This window comes from Sceloporus occidentalis, unplaced genomic scaffold, assembly GCF_023333645.1.
Source record: "Sceloporus occidentalis isolate IW3139 unplaced genomic scaffold, rSceOcc1.0.p SCAF_95, whole genome shotgun sequence".
Taxonomy (NCBI): Eukaryota; Metazoa; Chordata; class Lepidosauria; order Squamata; family Phrynosomatidae; genus Sceloporus; species Sceloporus occidentalis.
In genome coordinates this window covers 622,274-644,848 of record NW_028317075.1, presented here as the reverse complement: position 1 = coordinate 644,848, position 22,575 = coordinate 622,274, and the positions used below count along the sequence as shown (strand labels likewise).

Below are 22,575 nucleotides of genomic sequence, written 5' to 3'. Positions count from 1 at the left end.
TCTGTAAATACCCCTACTGTATTATTATTATAGTAACACACAGTACTAGAAACGTACAGTATGCTGTTTTATAGTTTGTGGACACAGTGTCAGGGTTTGCCCTTTGTGATTATATACCAAGGGTTTTACTAAACATTCCAGACTTTCATATTTTACACTAATTCGATATAGTTTGAACCTACTAGCTTTAGGCATACTAGAGATCTCTGCTTGAACACAGGTGACAGGTATAGTGGCAGGGGTAGGCGGAAACACTCCTCCAAAAACAATGACGTCAACAAACCTTGTCACAGATTCTGGGGTCCAGATACGGACATTTTGCCTTCCCCTGGATAATGTTAACTCATATGTTGAAGTGTATGGCTGCGTGTTAACAAATCTTTATGATATTTTGCTTCGCAGGGTTAGCTGATTCTGAAAAAAACAGACGTGTTGCTCATTATGGTGCCCTTGTGTATGTTGTTTTGCAGGTAGCTGTATCCTGTTGGGTGGCAGGCGTATCCAAGGGGTGCCATGAAATACCCAGGGCCCCTGGAGAGCCAGAGACTGTCCTTTCTTTTAGAAAGGGCAGTCTCTAGGGAAGCCCAGATGTGGAAGGTGTACATACATAAGACCCCAACCAATCAGGTAATTTTTTAAATTTAACATTACCTCTTTATTAAAAGTGAATCAGTCATCTTCTAAATCCATGTAACCGTGTTTACATATTAAAATATGCAACATACAGTATGTGTTACAAACCCAACCTATACGTATGGTATGGGGAAAGGTATCTTCACTTTCTTTTCTTAGGATATCTGGTCTATTGAAAAGAGATATTTCATGGTAAATGTGTTTCTCCTTGATCATAAAATACAGTCCTGTATACAGTAACATAGGTTACCATTGACAAAAGCACTGCTTCCCAGTGTCTCTGGGTCATTTTCATCTTTCTCTGGACAGGAGAGTGGTGTTTGACTATGTCCACTCCCTGCCCACTTACCTCTGACTACCAGCCCTCTTTCTTCTTACTCCCCATCCACTCAACACTGTCTACAACTCCAGCCCCTAACCCTCTAGTAGGGTACACACAGCAATCCCTGCCCCTAGTCAAGCTACTTCCCAGAAGAAGAAGAGCTCCAGGTAGCATACCCTGGGAAGTTCTCAAGTATGGAACTTAACGGTAAACAAAAACAGTGAAAATGGTTTTGTGCTTAAGTATAAAGCAAATGCGTGGGGTGGGGTGGTGTAAAAAGTAAATCAAGTTTTAATATAGCTTAATATAATTTATCTCAAGAAAAACAGGTACTTCCATATTTTATTGTCGTTTTTTTTTTTTTTATTTTTTTTTTATTCTGACCAGCGCATCGCGACTAAAGGTTACTTGTGTGTTTTCCTTGTTTTTCCCTTCATAAAAAAAGAAACTTCTTCGGAATTTACAACTTCCTGTTCTTATGTTGTTTTCTAATAAATGTTCTATTTCAGTTCCCCTTGTTGTTCTGTAATCTATTGTTTTGATCTGATAGCTTTGTTGTCTTCATACTTAATAGATGGCTAAAATGCCTTTAGAGGGCCATCTAAATGACACCATACTTTGCATACAAGCCATAAAAATTGATCTGTGCACTCTAATAACAACATTGTGAGCAATTTATATAGATCAAAGGAAATAAGAGTTGGTGAGTAGGTGAAAGTTTATAAGGGAACTTTTACCATTGTAGCTTTTATCATAACTAAATACATTTATTAAAACTAACTTCCATTTTTTATGTTTGCCAATCACTTTAATTGTTTTGGAGAGAATGATTTAAACATAATGGACTTTTTTACCCAATTGGGCATACAATCTGTGTCAGAAGGTGACATAACTAGCATACCAATGATTTTTTCTTGCTTTTATGTAATCCTTCCCCATACCTTTTCAAAGGGAAGCAATATCTTTAGTGGAGAGCAATAAGAACCTTTATTGTAGATCACTGTTTTAGAAGACTACAATTATGGGTAGGGAAATGGCAACCTAAGACCTGAACATAATCATCCAAATTCTGTGATAAATTCAAAATGACCTATATATATATATATATATATATATCATCAGTATACATATAAATAGGTTCCTAATATTATAGCATTAAGCATCTGTCTCTTTATATAGGATTGGAAATTTTGATTGCATATGCCAGGGGCGTCCAACCTGCGGCCCTCCAGCTGCTGCAGGACTACATCTCCCGTAATGCTCTTTCAGCTAAGGGGCTGGCTGAGGAGGATGGGAGATGTAGTCCTGCAGCAGCTGGAGGGCCGCAGGTTGGACGCCCCTGGCATATGCCATACTAGTTCTGTAAGTACTATTGCCATAGTTGTAGTTCATATCCATATAAGCCCGAGCAAGTACAATGTTACCTGCCTTTGCAGTTATTGGTTAATTTGTATTGCCCTGTTTGCTAATTTAAGTGACATCTGTTCTTGAGATTGAGGTTTCTTGTAGTCAGCATAATATTAGCAATGTAACCTTATGTTACCTTGGCATATGAAATAATAATGGTTAATATTTTCTTAGCTGTCTAAGTGATATGATGACATTAGAAGGCTAGTCATCAGTATGCTAATCATGGTTAACACCTGCATACTGTCTTAATCAAATAAGTATTGTACATAAGCATCTGTTCCTTAATATGCCACTGAAGATGCACCAGGCAATGACGTATTCTGGCCTACACCGACTGGGATAGTAGTTGGGGTAACTTCACTAGTGGCCTGTTGGGCATTTGGCCTCTTTATGGACATCAGAGATCTTATTAAAAGCTTGCCCATGCTTTTTCCACATGAATGAAAACACATGACGATCGACCTTGCGGGTGGCTGGAATCGCTACACAAGGACAGGCTTAGACCAGCAACCCTTATAAATAAGGCACTGGACTGAGAAAGTAGGTTTTCTGAATTACCGTTGTTCTCTTTTTCCAAACTACTACACTATGGGGATTTCCATTGTATATCGTGAGCTTGGGTTGGCATCAGTCGGTGGCTTCTAAAGGAGCATCTCCATTGCATTGCTTGGGGATGCTTTACATTGTCCCCCTTCTTGGGTCTTTTTTGTACTACAAGGAATAGTCTACATTTAAAAAAACAACAACAACAACAACAGAAAAAACAAACAGCAGTTTTAATTGCATGTTCATCACTGAATAACTTTCCATAGAAATTAATGCAGTGTTACTTTCTTCACATTTAGCACTTCCTTTAGAAATTACCGTGGCTGTGTAACTCACTGAGCTTGCGGCTTTCTATCATACCGTCCCCATTTAGGAGGCTCTATTTTTCTTGTTTCTATCATAAAATCCTCCCAGTAAATCACTATTGTTTAGGGCCTTAACTATAACACTTGTCTCTCACAGTATAAAATATATATTTATATCAGGCCAATCACAGAGACCTGTGTATGAAGAGTAATTTTGGGCAATGTGGCAAAATCAGGCCAATCACACAGACCTTCTATTGTGATTGCTTTACATTTACTACATCGGAGCAATTGTTCTGTATACATAATCCTTGTTCTATTTTATACTTTGTTACAAGGACAACATGTTACTTGTGTAATGCATTTCTGGCTTTGAATAATTAAACAAGAACTTGCAAGAAAGGAATACATGTGAAACTTTATATATCCCTTTTAAATTATAACCTTTTTCCTTTGCGAATGCACCATTTCCATGCCCTGGCTTGCAGGGGATGTGTTCGACCGAAAACATCTCCTGTGTGCCGCTGTGGACACGTGCTCTAGACACACGCTGTAGACGTAAGCTAAGTCATGCTAGAGTTCCTGTGGTGTCTATCGAGAATCTTGCTCGCATGCACGGAAAGTGCTCCCAGTGAGTTCAATTGGAGCACTTTGCTGCCACCCAAAAGTGGAGGCGTTGCAGCCTTGGAGCTGTAGTGTTTTAGTTTAGGTGAGTACTTTAATTTATTTTCTTGGAAATTATAAAATACATATTTAAGTTCTTACCAAGTACTGTACTTTAAAATGCATTTTTTTTTGCCAGGGAAGTATTATTTCCACAAAGTGGCAGATTCATCAGTGGCAGTATATGCTAAATGGTAGTTTTGAAAATAAATCCTGTCCTTTATAAAGGCTTTATTGCTAGAGGGATAATAAGATCAAGTGTAGGATATGAGTGTGACAGCAAATGCAAGCCTATTCATGTTACAACCCCCCCATCATAGAGTCATAGACAACATCTGTCATTGGAATAAAATATACAAACACATTTCTTAACTTCCCTTTTCTAGACCAGAAATTGCTAGCAGAGACTTTTGTTGTAAAGTTTACAATTAACCACCCATCTGCCAGCAGAACGGTAATTACTGTAAAACATTTTAAACCTCCTCTTGTATGATTATTTTTTTTTTTTAATACCTTTTTAAGTCATTCTGTAATGCTATGGTTAATTGTTTTTATAACAGGCACAATGTTCCAACATTCTAGCTTATTATAAGGTCTAGGTTAAGAAAAGTAAAGAAACACAACTGGGGACTCATATTGTCATATGACATAGGCTCTCGGTTTAAGAAGCATTATCCTCCAGTGGCTTACTTTAATGTCACATGGATATCACTGCTTAGTATTTCATAATGTTTACATTTTGTTGAATTACCTAAGCCTTTGGGCGCAGCCTCCTCTTGTGTGAATAAAGAACATTTTCTAGAATACTTAAAAGATATCCTAAAAAAAGTTGCTATGTTTAGCTAAGCTGATTTTACAAAATAGAATGCTTATGGTAATGTCCCTAATTTAGATTATATTTGAACCCCTTGGTTGTCTAAAGATTGTACCTCAGATATCTAATAAACTCTGGATCTTATTCTGCATCTATTCAAGAGGGATTTTTCTTCTTGTCCTGTGCTTCCAAAATCAAGCCAATTCATGCCAAAACCCCACCAGCTAGTCTCAGTGCATAAAAAAAAATCAACCAATGCTTTGTATACCCTCCGGCTTCTTTTTGTAGGAAAGTGAGTAGGTCTAAATGATGGCATTTATAGACTAAAGAAAAAGCTCTTTAATCCAAGACAGCATCTCTCATAAACATTACAGTTATCCTTAACAATTAAATATGAAGCATTCGGTTGTCTATTGAACGTTTGAATTTAAACATGTTGAAACCAGATACGTTGTCCCATGCTGAGGTGGGCCTTCTACAACCTCTTTAAATAAGTCTGTCGTTATTATGTATGATGAAGCTGCATGGAAACCGTTGGTGCTATGTTAGAGGAACCATGATATGTTGATTATCGAGAAATACATTCTGAGATATGAAGGTGATTATAAAACCAAGAGGAAGTGGGAGAAAAAGGACACAAGATTCTCATGTTTACTTATCTAATAACGCTTGGTCTCTGGTTGGGGGCAGAGGTCCTGTTGCGTTGAATTATTGGCTTGGTTTACCAGTTCGGTATTTCACAACCATACCTTCTGTAGGTTTAATCTTTTATGTCCCATATATTCCCCAGATTTCTAATGTGGGTTTTTGTCACAAACATTGCTATCATTTCCTGGAAAATGTTATACTGTAGACTTTTTTATTCATAAGTTCCATCATTTGCAGTTAGGTAATTGCTTGGTTAAGCAAGTTTATGATTATTTGTTGTAGCTGATATCTTACAGTCGTCCTATGAGGTAAAGACCTCCTGAACTTTGCTCGTATTCAGCTTTAAGACCGAACCTTAATCTGATTTTTTTTCCAGAGTATGCTATAAATAATATGTGGCTTTACAAACTTTGACCTAGTTTACCAAGGATAAACCCAAGGAAAATAAAGTCAAAGGATTCAGTGCAGTGTAGATAAGAAATGTATGCCCATACTCCACATACTACTGATGTATTCTGGGCCACTGAGAACAGAAGGCCCGACTCATCTAGGTACAATATTCATTTCTTCTTCTTCAATGCTTTTATACATTTTAAGTTGTATTTTGTCACGGAATCAAAATTCATATAATCTCCAATAACAATTTTTTTTTTCTGGAAGGCCAAGAATCAAATCCTCGAAATACAGTCTTCATGTATTTAACAGTGGAGCGGTCGCCTAAAAAGAGAGTTTACATTTATTACAAGAATATGAGAACATTTTGTTAAACAATTCAGCAAGACATTTGCACAGGTGTTTTCTTATGCACGTTGGGTATCGCCTTTCCCTATAGGCACTGAGAATTGTCTTAATACAGGCCACTCGTTTTGTAACAATGTCTTGGCCTAATATCTGTAATTAAAATGTTAGGCAAATATTTAAATTCTGGTTTCCTTAGTTGTGTTTAGTTTTACAAAAGTTTTAAAGGTAATTAAATACTCCTGCTGAAGTCAGCTAGATTTTTGTTTTTGTTACAGTATGTTCTGTCATGTAGACATTAAGGAGTGGTACTTGCCTGAGCTGACACTAGAAGTGTGGTATGTGAAGCCAAACTATTGTCACACATGGACGCTTTTGCTATTTTCGGGTCAATACGTGGCTTATGTAAGGGCATTGACGCAATTTGCAGCACAAATGTTTACGCCATTACAGTGCACACTGTGTCGTGTGACAATCTCTACTGTGTTCTGATTTCCTAGAGGCTTCCAAGCCGTGAAGACTGTATTTGCAAACCCCAAAAGATCATTGTGTACTCGCCTAAACACAAGAAAAAAATAACTATTCCTATTTCTGAGCCTTTCCATGAGACATTACATATATATTGCTTAAATGCTTACTACTATAAGACATAACCAAAGCATATAAAGGTTATCATGAGAATTCCCATAAAATGTAGGTAAGGTGAAGGGAGAAAACTTCAGGACAGGAACGTGACTAGATATCACGATACAGATAACATTTTATCTTAACCAATCGGCTAACAAAAATCACAGGTTATAGGTAGTTTTAGGAAAATAATTCAGACATTTTAAATACTCGGATAGTTCCTTTTTAGGAAATAAGGAACAATGTGGTCATTTCTCTAAAGTCCAAGTGCTCACCAGCAATCTCAAGTCCATCTCACAAATTCCCTAATGCCAACCCATACTAGGACTCAATCTGAACTTGCATACTTCAACTGCCAGAGAGTCAAGTTTACATGAGTTGGGGGAAAAAGCAAGCAATTCATGGATTTGTTAACCTGCATGTTGCTTGCAAATAGTAAACTGAGGCCTTAGTAAATAGATCCAAGACAAATAGTATCTATGACAAATAGGTAAGTCTTCTCTTTTTCGACAGACTAGGTAGTCTATTAAGTATCTTAAAAATTCAAAGAGGTGGTTTTTATTTTATATTTTTTTTGTTTGGTGTCTAGTTACCAACTGTTAGGTATTAAACGTGGGAAACAAAGGATTCGGAAAGTTTTGCTGAATGGTCAGTAACACGCACACATGTGATCTAAGAGACTGATAAGTCTTTTGAGCCCGGTACAGTCTGACTCGAGTTTGCAGTAATAATAACTATTTTCTCAAGCTTGCATTATGCTGTTATGCTTGCTTAATCCAGAAACACATCTGCCTTCGTGTTCCAAAAATGCTCATTAAAGTACCGTATTTGCTCGATTATAAGACGACCCTGATTATAAGACGACCCCCCAAAATCTGAATATTAACTTAGGAAAAAAGAAAAAGCCTGAATATAAGACGACCCTAAAGGAAAAAAGTTTTACCAGTAAATGTTAATTCATGTAAACTATTTTTTTTAATAAAAGCTATGATTGAGAAAAATATTTTTTTTGTTTTTATTTCTTGTATTTTCCAGCCTGTCCCCCAGTTACGCACATCTGCCCCCAGGCTTGCCACACCAATATGGCACTGTGGCCCATGATATGCCTTTTAACCCTCTATATGCCACTGTGCCCCATGGTATGCCTTTTGACCCCCTATATGCCACTCTGCCTCCAGAAATGCCTTATACCCCTATATCCCATTCTGGCATTTAGGGGGTTAAAATGCATATTATGGGGCAGAGTGGCATATAGGGAGGTATAAGGCATTTCAGGAGGCAGAGTGGCATTAAGGGAGTTAAAAGGCATTGTATAGAGCACTCTGCCTCCAGAAATGCCTTATACCCCTATATGCCACTCTGGCATTTAGGGGGTTAAAAGGCATATTATGGGGCAGAGTGGCATATAGGGAGGTATAAGGCATTTCAGGAGGCAGAGTGCTCTATTAAATGCCCCCTTAACGCCACTCCAGAAATGCCCTATGCCCCCATTTAACTAACACACACTCTCTCCCCCCCCCTCCCCTCCCCTCTCCTCTCTCCTCTCTCCCCTCTCAGCCCTCTCTTACCGGTGCTTCCAGCCGGGGCAGCGGGTTGACGTCGCCTTCTGCTGCAGCCGGAAGGAGGTGGAGTTGGCAGCGGGGGTTTGTATGCGTCCGTCGCGTATACTTTCCCCGGCTGTCAGAGATCAGAGATCTCTGACAGTCGGGGAAGGTCTATGCGACGGACGCAGACAACCCCCGCTGCTAGCCACACCTCCTTCCGGCTGCAGCGGACGTTGTCTACGCGGATCGCGTAGACGTCAACCCGCTGCCCCGGCAATACAGCAGGAAGCACCGGTAAGTGTGTATGATGGGGGGGGTGAGACAGGAGGATCCAGGTCCCCTGCAGCGGTGCGGGGGATCTGGATCTTAGTCTCCTAATCAGACTCTATTTGAGGTCTGATTAGAAGACGACCCCGATTAGAAGACGAGGGGTATTTTTCAGAGCATTTGCTCTGAAAAAAACCTCGTCTTATAATCGAGCAAATACGGTAGTTTTCCGTTCTTGGGTTGGCCAAACTATTCTGGCTCCCATATAGTACAATTAAAAGCATCCACATTTGTAACGAATTATGGTGTGGTTTGTTGCATAACAAAATACATGTCAAGTGGAAACTAGAAATTTTAAAACTCAATGAGAGAGAGCTGTCCAAATCCAGTTCTCAGGGGCCACAACCAAATCAGGTTTTCAAGGGAATGCTTCACAATATGTTCTGCGATACGTAATGCTAATTTGTTTATGTATTTTGTTTATGTACCTCCCAAGCACTGACCAGATTGTAACCGTTAACTACAGGTTATTATATCTGTACAGTAGGACGTGACAGCTACCGTATTTGCTCGCTTATAAGACAACCCCCCCTCCCAATTTTAATATTAATTTAGGAAAAAAATAAAAAGCCTAAATATAAGACTACCCTATAGGAAAAAGTTGTACCAGTAAATTCACATGTAAACTTTTTTTCATATTTGATAAAAACTATGATTGAGAAAAGTGCATGCTTTTATTTGCCAACCTGCCCCCAGTTGTGCACATCTGCCACCAGGCTTGTCACAATATTTTGCCCAAGTAGGGAAATTTATTTAAGGCAGAGCTTGACAAACCCTGGGCACCAAGTCGCCATGGTGACTAGAAATCACTTACTGGCACCCATGGTTTTGCAAGGCAAGGGTAGCATTGGCCAGGGCCTTCATCGGGAATGGTTGGAGGGGGAGTAGTCTTTGTATATATGTGTGTGTGTAGACTGTACTGTCAGTCAGTATGTATGTGTGTATATGTATAGTGCTGAAGTCTGTGTACGTGTGTGTATACTGTAGTGTCAGTCAATGTGTATGTAAAGTGTAGTGCTAGAGTTGGTATGTCTGCTGGATTGCAGTGCTAGTGTGTGTGTGTGTGTGTATACTGTAGTGCTAAAATCACAGTGTACGAGAGTAGGTGAATGTATAGTGCCAGAGTTGTGTCTACTGTAGTGTAGTGCCAGATTTAGAGTATATACATTATATAAATGCATAGTGTTAGTCTGTGTGTATGTTGTTGTGTAGTGTATAAGAGTGTTGTGTTGACGTTTATGGGTGGGTGTGTTACTGAATGGCAATAGCATGAGTGTGTATATCGGCATATAATGTTGGAGTGTTTGTATTAGTGTTAACCTGAGTACGTGAGTGTATGTGTGTTACTGTAAGGTAGTGTGTGTGAGCATATTATGTTAATGTATGTCTGTTACTGCATGGTGTATGTGTGTAAGTTTGTTGGCATATGTATGTATTAAGGGGACATATGATGGCGAAGTAGCACCTTTGACAGAAAGGAGAGAGGAGATATGACAAAACATAAAATATAGCAAAATAAAAACTTAATTGACGCTTGATTTAGGTAGTTGGTGAATCATGGCCAAATTTTTTTTTAACCTAAGCATCCCTACTTTTGCAGGATACAGCTATTTCTCCGGAACAACGGGATGAAGTGATCCAGTGGCTGGTCGATTTGAAGCGCCAGTATCCTGTTTACCCAGAAACCCTTGCTCTGGCCGTTAGTATTTTGGATCGGTTTTTGGCTTCAGTAAAGGTAGCTGTTTACTTCTACAGATTTAAATATAGAAAAAAAATCTTAAACCCTCAAGGCTTCCCTGAATAGGTGTCTCACATCTACTGATATGTGAGGAAGGGACATGTTGGTTACATGAGGTAAAGCTAGAGGACCAGAGACTGGGATGTAAGGAAGTTTTACTTTACTGAGCGAATGATAGATAAGTGTAACAGCCTCCCAACAAGTGGTGTAGGCTTCAAAATATACATAAAGCTGTTCTTGTAAGACAAGAAGATCTGCTGTTTAAGATCGGCGTGATTAGATTAGGAAGAACTGGCATGCTAGACAGGCCGAATGGTTCTTATCTGGTGTCAAATTCAGTTTTTCTATGTGTGGGAAGAAGTCTTGTGGCAATAAAATAAATGCGAGGTACAGTACACCGCAGATGGAATACCGGCAATGACCCATGTATGTACGTGATAGCCGTTACAAAATGACTGATCATTCCACCTTGAAATATCTGTTGATGTTGATTGGCCAGTAGCATCTGTACCATGTGACTGCTTGTTACAAGATAGGGAGTACTTGCTAGATAAATAAAATACAGATTTAAGCTTTTTTCAGAAAATGTATTTTATGTCATGTAGTCTGCTGGGGTCATTTTAATGTATATGTATAGTGGTCAGTTTTCCAAAATCCTCTCGATTACAGTTTCCATTAGCACTACATGGGGGCTCAAGGGAGTATACAGTCTGAACACTTTAAATTTTTTGCTGAAGGACAACTACACTCTTTATTAGAGCCACACTTTCAAAGGAGACACTTTCTGGTAATTGCAATAGGGATATTGTTGTGTCTGAGGGAAAATAGCATCCCGTACACAGGAGTACACTTTTTGATTCATGTAATCATTCTTCATGTTGACTGCTGTTGAGTGGTATAAGACAATCTTGTCAACAGTGTCTAAACATGTCTGCTATTTGACACAGGTATAGTATTATAAAAAAACAAACAAACACGTTTACAGCTTTCCTAAATTGTGGATTAAAAGCTAATAAGATGTATGTGCATGGATGTTATTGGCCTTACAACAAAGCAATCCAAAATAGAGAGGCAGAGGCTCAGCACTCCCTTACGAAAAAATTACTGCAGTTTTTCTGAAGTAATACTGCAGTTTTTTGGACATGAAAAAACTGCAATACTGCACTCTTACTGCAGTATTACTGCACTTTCACTGCATTTGTACTTCACTGTACTGCAGTTTTACTGCGGTTATTTTTGTACCGAAGTGCAAATGCAATAAAGCTGCAGTATTGCAGTTTTTTCATGTCCAAAAAACTGCAGTATTACTTCAGAAAAACTGCAGTAATTTTTTTGTAAGGGCGCTCAAATGGTAAGGTAAGTGTATTTCACACAGGCAACGTTTCGACACACAGGCCTAAGGCTTGAGAAAGACCTGTGTGTCGAAACGTTGCCTGTGTGAAATAAACTTACCTTACCACTTGAGTGCTAAACCTCTGCTTCTTTATTTTGGATTTATTGAAGGACTTGGTGGTACCTTGGCTCATGCACAATCTCACTACTGAGTGCTGTATTCCAACCTTTGTTTCTGTTACAACAAAGCGAGGCATCAGCGCACACCCAGCAAATACTATATAAAAGCATCGATCTGAAGCATAATATTGGGGATTCTGTATTTTTTTTTTTTTTAAACGCCGCTCCCATGACCCGGAGTTTGTCCATGGTGACCCGGAGAAGCGAAGCTTCACCTGGAGTCTCTGGCAAAACCACCCAGTTGCTAGGTATGAACATAAGGTACAATTCGCTAGATGTGGCCTGTTTACAAATCCCATGTAACCCCTTTAAAGTTTGTGCTCACCTGCCCTAAATATGGTTTTATATATAAACCAGAAGAGAGGTCAAGAAACATGGGAATACAAGCACCTCAAAATAATGAATGTTTCATGTGCAGCCCAACAATTTTGTTGAGGCTCTTTTACCAAATTGATTGCACTTCATCTATGCTGCCTAAGCAGGTTAGTGTGTTCTTAGGGCTTTTTAAGGGCGGACATAGATTAAAATAAATTTGCTCTTCAACTGCAATAAATGAGCTATGTGATAGAGAGTAGGTAGGTATGGTTACGTGTACCATATTCTGTGTTTCTGTAATATTTGCTACAGTTTAATACTGTTTTCCTCCTAGGCCCGTCCAAAATACTTGAGGTGCATTGCAATCAGCTGCTTCTTCCTTGCCGCCAAAACAGTCGAGGAAGATGAGGTAATTCTTTGTTTATTCGTTGTTTTAGGTGCATCTTTTGTAACGTTTATTGCATGGATTTTAATTCACACGAAGACACCATAACAGATAAGGGAACGTTTTCTTTTGATAGGAATCGGTGCCCCTTAGTGTCTGCGGTTATTGAAATATGCTTACACATCTTTAACTACTTCACATTCAAGACTTGTCTTATTTATCTGTCAGCGGATTCCTGTCCTGAAGGACTTAACCAGTGGAAGCTTGTGTGGCTGCTCTCCGGCTGAGGTCCTCAGGATGGAGAGGATTATTCTGGACAAACTCAACTGGGACCTGCACACGGCCACGTCTCTGGATTTCCTTCACATTGTAAGTTGGAGTGCTAGTTGCAGTCAAAACATGTCCCTAGGCCTTTTCTTCTTGCTATTTCAAATCCCCTTTCTCAATAAATGTAAAAATGAATGTAATTTTCTGTTTTGGGAAATCCCTATTAAAGGTCTCTGTTGTCTTGAAAAACAATTAAAAGCTAATGTAGTGCTTGACGAAGGAGAAGGTTAAGTGTCCAATTACCAATTATTTAGCAATTTGTGTTGTCATTAGCATACACATTGTGTGGCAACCTATATCTTATATGATATTGAATTTACTAGGTTCATATTGTTGCCATTTATACTTTGTGTGCTTGCTTCCAGTTCCATGCCATGGCAATGACTGCCAGTCCTCAGCTGTTAGACAGGATGCCTGACATGAACCCGTCACAACATGTGGCGCAGCTCACCACTCGGCTTCTGCAGGTCATGGCATCCCACCAGCTCCTGCAGTTCAAGGGGTCCATGCTAGCCTTGGCACTTCTCAGCCTGGACATGGAAAATATGCTTCCTGATTGGCTTGCCCTTACCATCAAGCTGCTGCAGACTGCACAGGTAAGGACCAACAATGCTGCGCTACTATTGTGTAAGAGGGTAGATAAATGACCACTAATCAAATTCAACCTAAATGCCACAATATGATGGTTACATTTCTTCTTCTATGTAACATAATAATTAGTGCATCTAGATGATTTAATTAAGAGGTAAACAAAAATATCTGCATGATATGGCATTTAGTATCATGTAGAATGCATGGATGTTTCACTCTTAATCACCTGTCTGTTGGAGATGCAGAACAGGGCAATGCATTTTACACCAGGTGAGCATGCTGTAAACTTATCAAAAGCTTTGTACTATGCATTTTTTTTCTCTTTGTATTTCAACCGTTTCCAGCTGGGGCTCTACTGCACGTATTTCCAGAAATAGTGTCATATAGCAAAGCTATCTGTATATTCTTATAGCAGTTATAAATCTACTATTGCTAGAAAGTGGGGCACGCCCCAAGTTCCCGGTTCGGTAAAAACAAATACAAAACAATTCTGATCTTTGTAATGTCCCATTCTGTTAGCAAATCATTACACTCTAGGTTATTTGGGACATGGTGGCCGTTCCTTCCCCTCTTTCTTTACCGGTGCAACTTATAATTGCGTCTACATCATTGGTGTAGGTGTGTAAAGTATAACCGTTGACATTATAGCTCCAGGGGGAGATTTTGGGTAGCCTCCTGTAGAGTTCTCACACCCTCTATCTTCTCCATGGCCGTAGAATTTGTTCCTACATTGTGGTTGGGACATTTATATTTTTTGCTGTGTTGAGGCAGTTTTATACCGTTTCATTTGCCCTGTGTACATGGATATTTTTGTTTGTGCGTATTTTTCTTCTGTATTTTCACGTAAGTGCTTAATTTCTATTCTTTATACGGTAATGATGAACATATTAACATATTTCATGCTTTGAGATTATTCTGTGAATGTCTGTTTGCTTGGGAAAGATCAGAACCATTTTCCAACCAGATTTTTTATCTTTAAATATAACAAAATTGAAATAATTGGAGAGTTTAAAGTTACATTGTTGAAATGCTTCTGTCTTGATGGTCCAATAAAGCTGTTCTTCATTATTTGCTCACATCTGCATCCCGTTCATTCACAGATGGATAGCTCTGAGCTGTTCCGCTGTCGGGAGGTAGCAGCAACACACCTTTCTCCTCCGCGGCCTCCCTTGCCTCCCAACGCTGTATATGTCTACAATCCCCTGAAGCGTACTATGGTGACCTGCAACAGAGGAGTATATCAACACCACGTCTCCCCTGTTGCAGGCCCAGGAGTACACCTACAGGGCAATTGTGCACCAGGAGCCCTGATCAAGGGAGCAGCTGTCCTTTACCAGCGCCTGACAGCTCCTGCCACTTGCAAGCTATCCTCCACCAAGCGAAAAGTAGAGCAGATGGAAGTCGATGACTTCTATGATGGAATCAAGAGGCTCTACAATGAAGAAGGTGTTTCTGAGGCTGGGAGTGTGGAGATATCATCATGCAGCAGTGGCATGCCAAGGAAAGAAAACAGCATATCCCCATGTCCACAATTACAGGCAGTGCCTGTTATGTGACATCTGTAATTTGCTTGGCAAAACCACGTGCCAGATAAGATTCCTTTAGTCGCCAGATAACGCCGAGGGAGCTTTCATTGCAAATGCATTGTAGACGTCCCAAGTGTTAAGGGCGCTCGTTCCATGCTGCATATGACATGCAGCAAGGTCAATGGCCATGCCTTATCAGATTTGTGGCAGTGACAAAGTCTTGCCTGATTTTTCATGCTGGTAATCCTAACTTCATTTTTTTCTGTCATTTTAAAATTAAAAAAAAAATAAATGAAAACAATAAAAAAAAAAGCTTTTCAAAAAAATTCCAAAAGCCCCAAAACAGGAACAAAAAAAGTAGCAAAATTGTTTTCACTTTCTAGTGTTGTCTGTTTTATTTGTTTAATGCTGGCGTTATCTGCTGTGAAACTGTGCTCCTTGACATTTTCTCATGTAGGCTTCTATCTGGTATTCTAGACCAATCCTTTACCACTATCTGTATCTCTAGACTCCTTTTATTTGTTGCTTTTCCTGATATCGCTGACCTTCTACTTCTCTGTGCACACTGACCTTGCACTAAAATATTTTCATTTGTTTTTAAAATTAACAATTTTTTTTTTTTTACCAATCTGAATTGTTTAGTCTCAGTGCCATGATTGAAACACAATCCCTTGTAGTTTTCGGGCTGTCACGTATATTTTAGTCATGTGCATTCATTTTAATGCCCCTTTGAGTCTCAATGGGGAGCACACAACACATCTTATGGTATTCATCCCTAGTGGATTTCAGAGCATTATAATAAAATGCAGAAAGTATTGGTGATGTTTTGTGAAATGATTAAATTAGTGATATAAACCTTTAAGAGCTTTAGGATTTTAGGACCTTAGTTACGTCACGGTGAGATTTAAATGCTATAAGTAGGTTGATGATACATACATACATACATGCTACTGGTTGCTGTCACTCGGCGTTCTGAACTAAAACATTTTTGGATTTCTCACAAAATGTTGATAGAAATGATAACATTTCCTGTTGTCCATAATCTGAAAATTACCTTGTCTGGTTTCTGAAATATCTATATCAGAATCTGTGTTCTAGAGAACAAGTTTAAAACTAGCAGTAATTCTTTGTTCGAGCATGCGTGTTTTATTATTTGTAAACCTGTACTCTCTCATGATGGTCCTCTTATAGATCTCTGCACAGTCTGATGAGGGCATGGCCTATGGAATCTTTGTTCCAAAATAAAGTCCTCCTGGTTTCAATGAAAATGGTATCCTGTACTGTTGTCTCAAATGCATGACTTTATTTATTTTAACAACACAAGCCTTGGGTTATGAAACCTGTGAAAATGTCGTCCAGTTAATTTGAGTGTCAAAACATATACACGGAGCCTGATATACAATTCTTTACAGCTAAACATGCCTGTTTTGCAGTACGCTTAGGTATCACAGCAAGTGGATTAGAATTTCACTGAATGAAAATCCAAAAGGTTGCTAAACCAGCCCTACACGCTTGACTGATCTGAAAGTACATGGTAGTCAACAACTATTTATTCTGCATTTTCATGTAGGACTGGCTAGACAGACTTATTACATGCGATATAAAATATTCCATCACTGGGTTGTGGTGAATACACGGCATAAGCCTCCAGAATAGTTGGCAATGGTAAATACCACACAGCAATTTACACATATGGGCTAGACATGCCATTTAAAACAAGGATGAAGATGAAACATTAATATTTTACAAAAGGTAGAAAAATGAGCATGCGAGATGGACCATCTGCCATCAAGTTGTTTACATTTTTAGCCATATGTCGATGCTGTTTTGTATTTAGAGTACGCCGGTTTTGGCAGAATGAAACTTTCTCAGTGGCAGTGCTTGTTTTACCATAAACTTTTAATTAGGAATATCTGTCTCTTTTGGACATTAACATCCAGGAGTTTTATTGTAACATAAACCCATGCTGTTGACTGGAAGCTTTGGATGTATATTAGGACATGGAGAAAATATACTGTACAATAAGAAAATATGTACAAACACTCAATTTCTTACATAAAAAACAGCAAAAGTTCATAAGAATTTTTCACTAAGGTAGGTATGTGATCAACAATGTAAATAATTCACAGCTGTAATATTTGGGGAAATGTCTGAGCAAGTCGTGACGGTAATGCCCGATACCCAATTAAACTAAATCACTGTTGAGTCACATTGGTGATGGCCATTGCCTGTCTTTTGCAAAGCTGTTAAATTCAAGGTACACGGGGCTTGAAACAACAGTACCCATTAAAACTACAATGGATCACCAGATACTAAATCTTCACCTTCTACACACCCTAGATATGTGGTCCCTTTTTTCCCTGGTTAAAAGACCTATGGTGGCTTAATCTTCTTGGGCTCCCACTAAGGGGCAGTAGAAGCTTAACAGAGCTACTTGACTTCTCCACACACATAAAAAATCTTTGCTGTGGCCTTGCTGTGTCTCTAATCAGTAAAAAACTATACAATGGGTATGCTTTCAAAAATGTTTAGTTGCTACCCTTGCTTACATTTGTATCATGAATTTGTATATGAATGCTGCCGATCAAGTCTAACACTCACATTGCAAGGAGAGATTTAAAGTCTGTATATTTCGACATGGTCATATTCTAGAGATTTTTCACTCTGTAAGAATCAACAAAAGCTCCAAAGCTGGACGGTGTCCAGAATGCATACTGGGTTGCATTCCTGGCTTTAGATACAATTACATACTAAGTGGGTCATGACCCTCTCCTTTACATATAGCTCCATCTGGTGGCTTATAGGGTATCTATGTATATGAAGGGCCAGTTTTCCTGTTACATTAAGTAAATGCAATGCTATCGCTATTGCTCCCACTCGGTGAGCAGGATTTGACTTACACTAAAATGTACAGATCTAGGTTTTTAAGGGCAAATAAAACACTGGTAGGCTTGGGTACATATGTAGCGCATTGTCACCTGGTAGTTTAACAGAAGAACAAGAAATTCATTTTAGTTTGATGGAAGTGACCATACAAAAAACGTGTTATTCATTTTCAATGAATGGCGTGTTTGAACCTGGGTATATGTATATCAGTGTTCTACGGCTGTAAAAGTTTGATTTGGAGACAAAATTTGGGTGTTTCAAAGGGACTCACCTTCCACTTACCGCAGAACCATCTCAAGGAAGAGATCCAGACTCAGTTTGCACTGCAGGGGCACCAGCAACATACTATGGGAGCAAATTTCCCCAAAAATTGGACTATTTTGATGAGTTGATTCTTCGGAGTAAGGAAGATAAAGCACCAGCAGTGGTAGTAGGCCACTGGGTAGACAGCGACACTGGCAGATACACATCCAGTCCCAGGCATAGGACACTGATTTTCCCCAAAAAATATTAAAAGTGATTCCTCAGCATAAGGAAGGGGCCACAGCAGCAAGGCAGGCACTGGCAGACAGACACATCCAGCCATATGTAACCAGAATTAATTTCCCCAGTATTGAAAAAAACTATTGAACACCCCAGAGGAAGGAAGGAAAAAGAGGAGCAGCACCGATCCCCAGATTAAAAAAAAGGAGACACAGGAGCAGCAGCAATAGAGCACTGGGCCTGGGCAGGCACTAGAAGACAAACACATCTAGCCACTTGCTACAGGGCTGAATTTCCCCAGTGTTTGAAAAATTTAAATAATTTCCCAGAGCAAAGAATGACAAAAGAGGAGGTGCAGCAACAGTAGGTCACTGGGTATGTACCGGCGCTAGCAGACAGACACATCAGTCACTTGTTGCAGGACAGAAGTTCCCCCATATTTGAAAAATTAAAAGAACTGATGAGTAAGGAAGGAGACAGAGCAGCAGCAGGTCACAGGGCCTGGGCAGGCACTGGCAGACACATCCAGCAAATACATACCGTATTTGTTCGATTATAAGTTTTTTTCCGCAAAAAAATAATCCTGTCTTATAATAGAGGTCGTCTTTTATTCTGTAAAAGAACAGATACACTGCGCGCACCACAGGGACAGCCTCTCCCCCGTTCCTCCAATCGGGGAAAGTGGGTACACTAACACTCCACCCTTTAGCAGAAGTACATAGATAACAGAACGGATAATGATAAGAAGCAGGCGAAGAAGGGAGACCGTAAATCAAGAAGAGGCAAGGGAAGCAGCAGAGCTGTGGAAATATAGACAGCGACAAGGACACGGTTGCTAGAGAAAGTAGAGAGACATTGACAGAGTGTGAGTGTGATTCGACTAAACTCTTTGCTAATAGTCCAGGTTGATCGTTGCTGTATGGGATCATTTTATATCTAATAGATTCAGGCTCTCCTTAAGCATTACCCTGTGAGGGGGGCCACAAATATCCTTGTGGAAATGCGGGCTTAGAAGTCTAAGATCGAGGACCTGATATCTACTGTGGCCTTCCCAATTTTTGGAGCACCAACCACACCAATATATCTTTTGTGCCTGTTTAATATTTCTTTAGTATAATTATTGCACCTAATCACATCAGTGGATTGAAAGCGACTCCTGTTTTTTATTTTGTTGCTTCAGTTGGGGTTTCCTCTGAAACAGACAAAAAGGCCTACCTTTCATGGTACCTCCCGCAGAGACATTAATATTTTTCACTCAGCTCTAGTTTTGCATTTGCAAAGAGCCACAACCATTCACAATCCAACCAGTTTTAATACAGTCTAGGCAGTATGGTATACATAAACCTTAAATACAATTAAAGACAAGACAGACTCGGTTGGCATTATCCATGACACTATTGTTGAGTGTTTTTTTTGTTATTGACACGCCATAATTAACCCAGTGTCACTCTCACACGAGTTATACGAAGACCCCAAGTAATTTCTATTTCATTTTCTTCCACTATATTCCCTAATCTGAATACCTAGGTATATATATATAGAAAGCATTTAATCATAGGAAAGATATAAAATGTATCACAAAAATAAATCAAAATGACGCATTTTTATTTTTGTGTGTGTTCCAGGACCTGTAACAGTGCAGAGGATAGGACCTTACTGGTCAAAAATTGGCTGCACTTTAGTGATTATGCTGTGGTCACAGTCGTGTAATAATGTAAGATGCAGAGAGAATTCAGTAGACATTATTTCTCATAAAATTATGCATTTCTATGGAGAACAAAGTAAATCATGGCAGAGAAGGTTACATATAGTTTTATATAACTTCATGTGCATAAAATGTCTCCAATATGATGAAAGTAACTATTCTAGCAAGATGAAACTAGATAGATGAAGCTATAGTAACTGCATTTCAGTCTTGCAACTACTATAGATTGTAAGCCTTGCATACCAAGGCAACTTCTCATAGAAATGACAACTGTTAGGATGTCATATGAATGAAAAATACCATTTTTAAAGGGTTTATCAGTGAAATACATTAAAAAAACCAATGTAAGCTATTAATTGAAAAATACTTGTATACAAGACTTGATTTTGATTCAGTGCTTGACAGAAAATAGGTGTTTCATTAAAACTACCTTTAAAGCATTGTCATCATGTCAGATGTTATTAAGATAACACCGACCTCACCCTTACTATAATCGCGTTATCTTTATAGAAGCAGCCCCCCGTTTTTCTGTCTCATTTACCCTCAACATCCCAATAGCAATCTAAAATTTGACGACAGATAAGAACCATTTGGCCAATCTAGTCTGTTCATTTTTCCGGATGTAGATTGTAAACTTGCAGGAGCCCTCTTATCCTTCTGTACCGTTATGTCTTAATGCGTGATATCATCAAGTTTTACATTGTCAGTCTTAATATAAATTTTAATTTTATAACTGGAATTCTATTGTAATAGCACAGAATCAGCTGGCACTCCATGGGTTTTTGACCCATATGCTATATAAAAAAAGAAGCACCAGACTTAAAGCAAACAATACAATGGAATGTTTGACACATGTTCTCATGTATTGAAGGATGACTGCTTGGAGTACATTGTTTACATTTTTGATCCTGAACACTAGAAACGCATTAGAAATGAAAAATAGCCAAAAATGTATCACTCCGGAATGTATGTTTGGCGAGTGCAGAAAAAAAAAAAGTATGGGCAATGCAAAGCATCATCAACCTCTGTACCACCGAAAAAAAAAAAAAAGATCAAATAGGATTGTCTGCACGATAAAACGTTTGCCATTGTCAAAAAAATAATGGCATCTTAACCATCCATGTGCCCCATAGGAAAAACTAGTAAAATGTGTGTGTAATTTCGATTTTTTGGATCTCGTTATCCAATAATTGAATATGTTGTCAGCGGGGCAAAACATTTCCAAATAGAATCCCGTTTTAATGTCAGGTTTGTCTTATGGTGGGTCTTCAGAGCGCAGGAGGTGTCCCATGGATCTGTAGGACTCCTGAACGTTCTCAGTGCTTTGTAGCATCTGCAGACCGACAACATATGTCAAATGTGACCAAGAAAATGCAACAACACACAGCAAGAAGGGATATCGAGGAAGAACACATGGCTGTAGTGTGTAGGCAAATCGTTCAATAGGTATGCAGCAGCTGGACCCGTGATCTTCTCCCACATGGGTCTTGCGGGAAGGTGAAAGGCTATCAACAGGTGGGTTACAGAAAGAAGAAGCTATAGAAAAGGAGAAATAATAATAATAATAATGAGGTATCAAGGATTAAGGGTCTTGCAAGACAAGCTCCATGTTGGATTGTTAGATATAGCAGTTATTAGTGCTTTGTAATGAGGCATGATGGGAAAGGCCATAATTGCATCTTTGTATGAATTTGAAAGCTGAAATTGCTACAGCACACATGGATACAAAAATACAAAGTGGTCGTTTTGACAAATACACCAGCTTCACAATTCTCGCTCATTATTATTTGGTATTTTGATTCTCTAAATTGATACGAATCTGGGTTTATGCCGATCCGTTTAGTAATGTGATGTGTTCAGCGTAACCTGATTATATATATGTGGACCAGTTTTATCTAAGCATTTTTTTAAAAATCTTTTCTTGTAGCGTAAGTTTAGAAGAAAATGAAATGTATCTAGGCAAATGGAATGTATTAATGTGTCTTCTTGTAAGGATCTTAATTAAGATTGTAAGCTTGTTTGAGCAGGGCTCTATTAACCGTTTATTCCTATGTACCCACATTCTTATTTAATGCAATACATATTGCATTTCCTTCCTGCCCATTGGTTGAATATATTTAGCAAACAAATAATAATAATTATCGTTATCCAAATTTTCCCCTAAGCCAAACCAAATTTGGGATAATAAACATACATTTCTAAATAAGATAATCATAAATAATTGGTAGAAATCTACTACTGGGATAAAAGACACAAAAAATATATTTAACTCTCTAGCTGTCCATAGCGGAAACGTATAACACAAAAAGAGAAAACATGGAAACAAATGAAAAGGACACACACGTATTTAGTTGGGATAAAAATTATATTTTTGAGTGCCGACAACATTCAATGTCCTCTGTCTCGCGTACAAAAAAACTATTTCAAATAAGTTTTACATTTGAAACATAAAACATTTTGACTTCAGATTAAAAATGTCTACTAAAAGCATCTATTACATAATACTGCATTAAAACTGGGAATATGATAC

The 22,575-nt window shown here is 38.7% G+C and overlaps 1 protein-coding gene across 1 annotated transcript; it reads left to right on the top strand.

The window, feature by feature from the left end:
• The first annotated feature begins 513 nt into the window (after positions 1-513).
• Positions 514-15,001, top strand: LOC149284292 (cyclin-I-like). The gene is made up of 6 exons (XM_089496919.1): positions 514-627; positions 10,178-10,312; positions 12,477-12,551; positions 12,756-12,896; positions 13,220-13,450; positions 14,546-15,001. The coding sequence occupies exons 1-6, from the start codon at positions 514-516 to the stop codon at positions 14,999-15,001; spliced, it is 1,152 nt and encodes a 383-aa protein (XP_089353045.1).
• Positions 15,002-22,575: the final 7,574 nt, after the last annotated feature.

Bases quoted from the DNA above. Each gene is read 5' to 3' on its own strand.
- LOC149284292 (XM_089496919.1), top strand. From the start codon at position 514: ATGAAATACCCAGGGCCCCTGGAGAGCCAGAGACTGTCCTTTCTTTTA. The intron at 628-10,177 runs GTAATTTTTTAA...CTACTTTTGCAG, and splicing joins ATAAGACCCCAACCAATCAG to GATACAGCTATTTCTCCGGA. The intron at 10,313-12,476 runs GTAGCTGTTTAC...TTTTCCTCCTAG, and splicing joins GGTTTTTGGCTTCAGTAAAG to GCCCGTCCAAAATACTTGAG.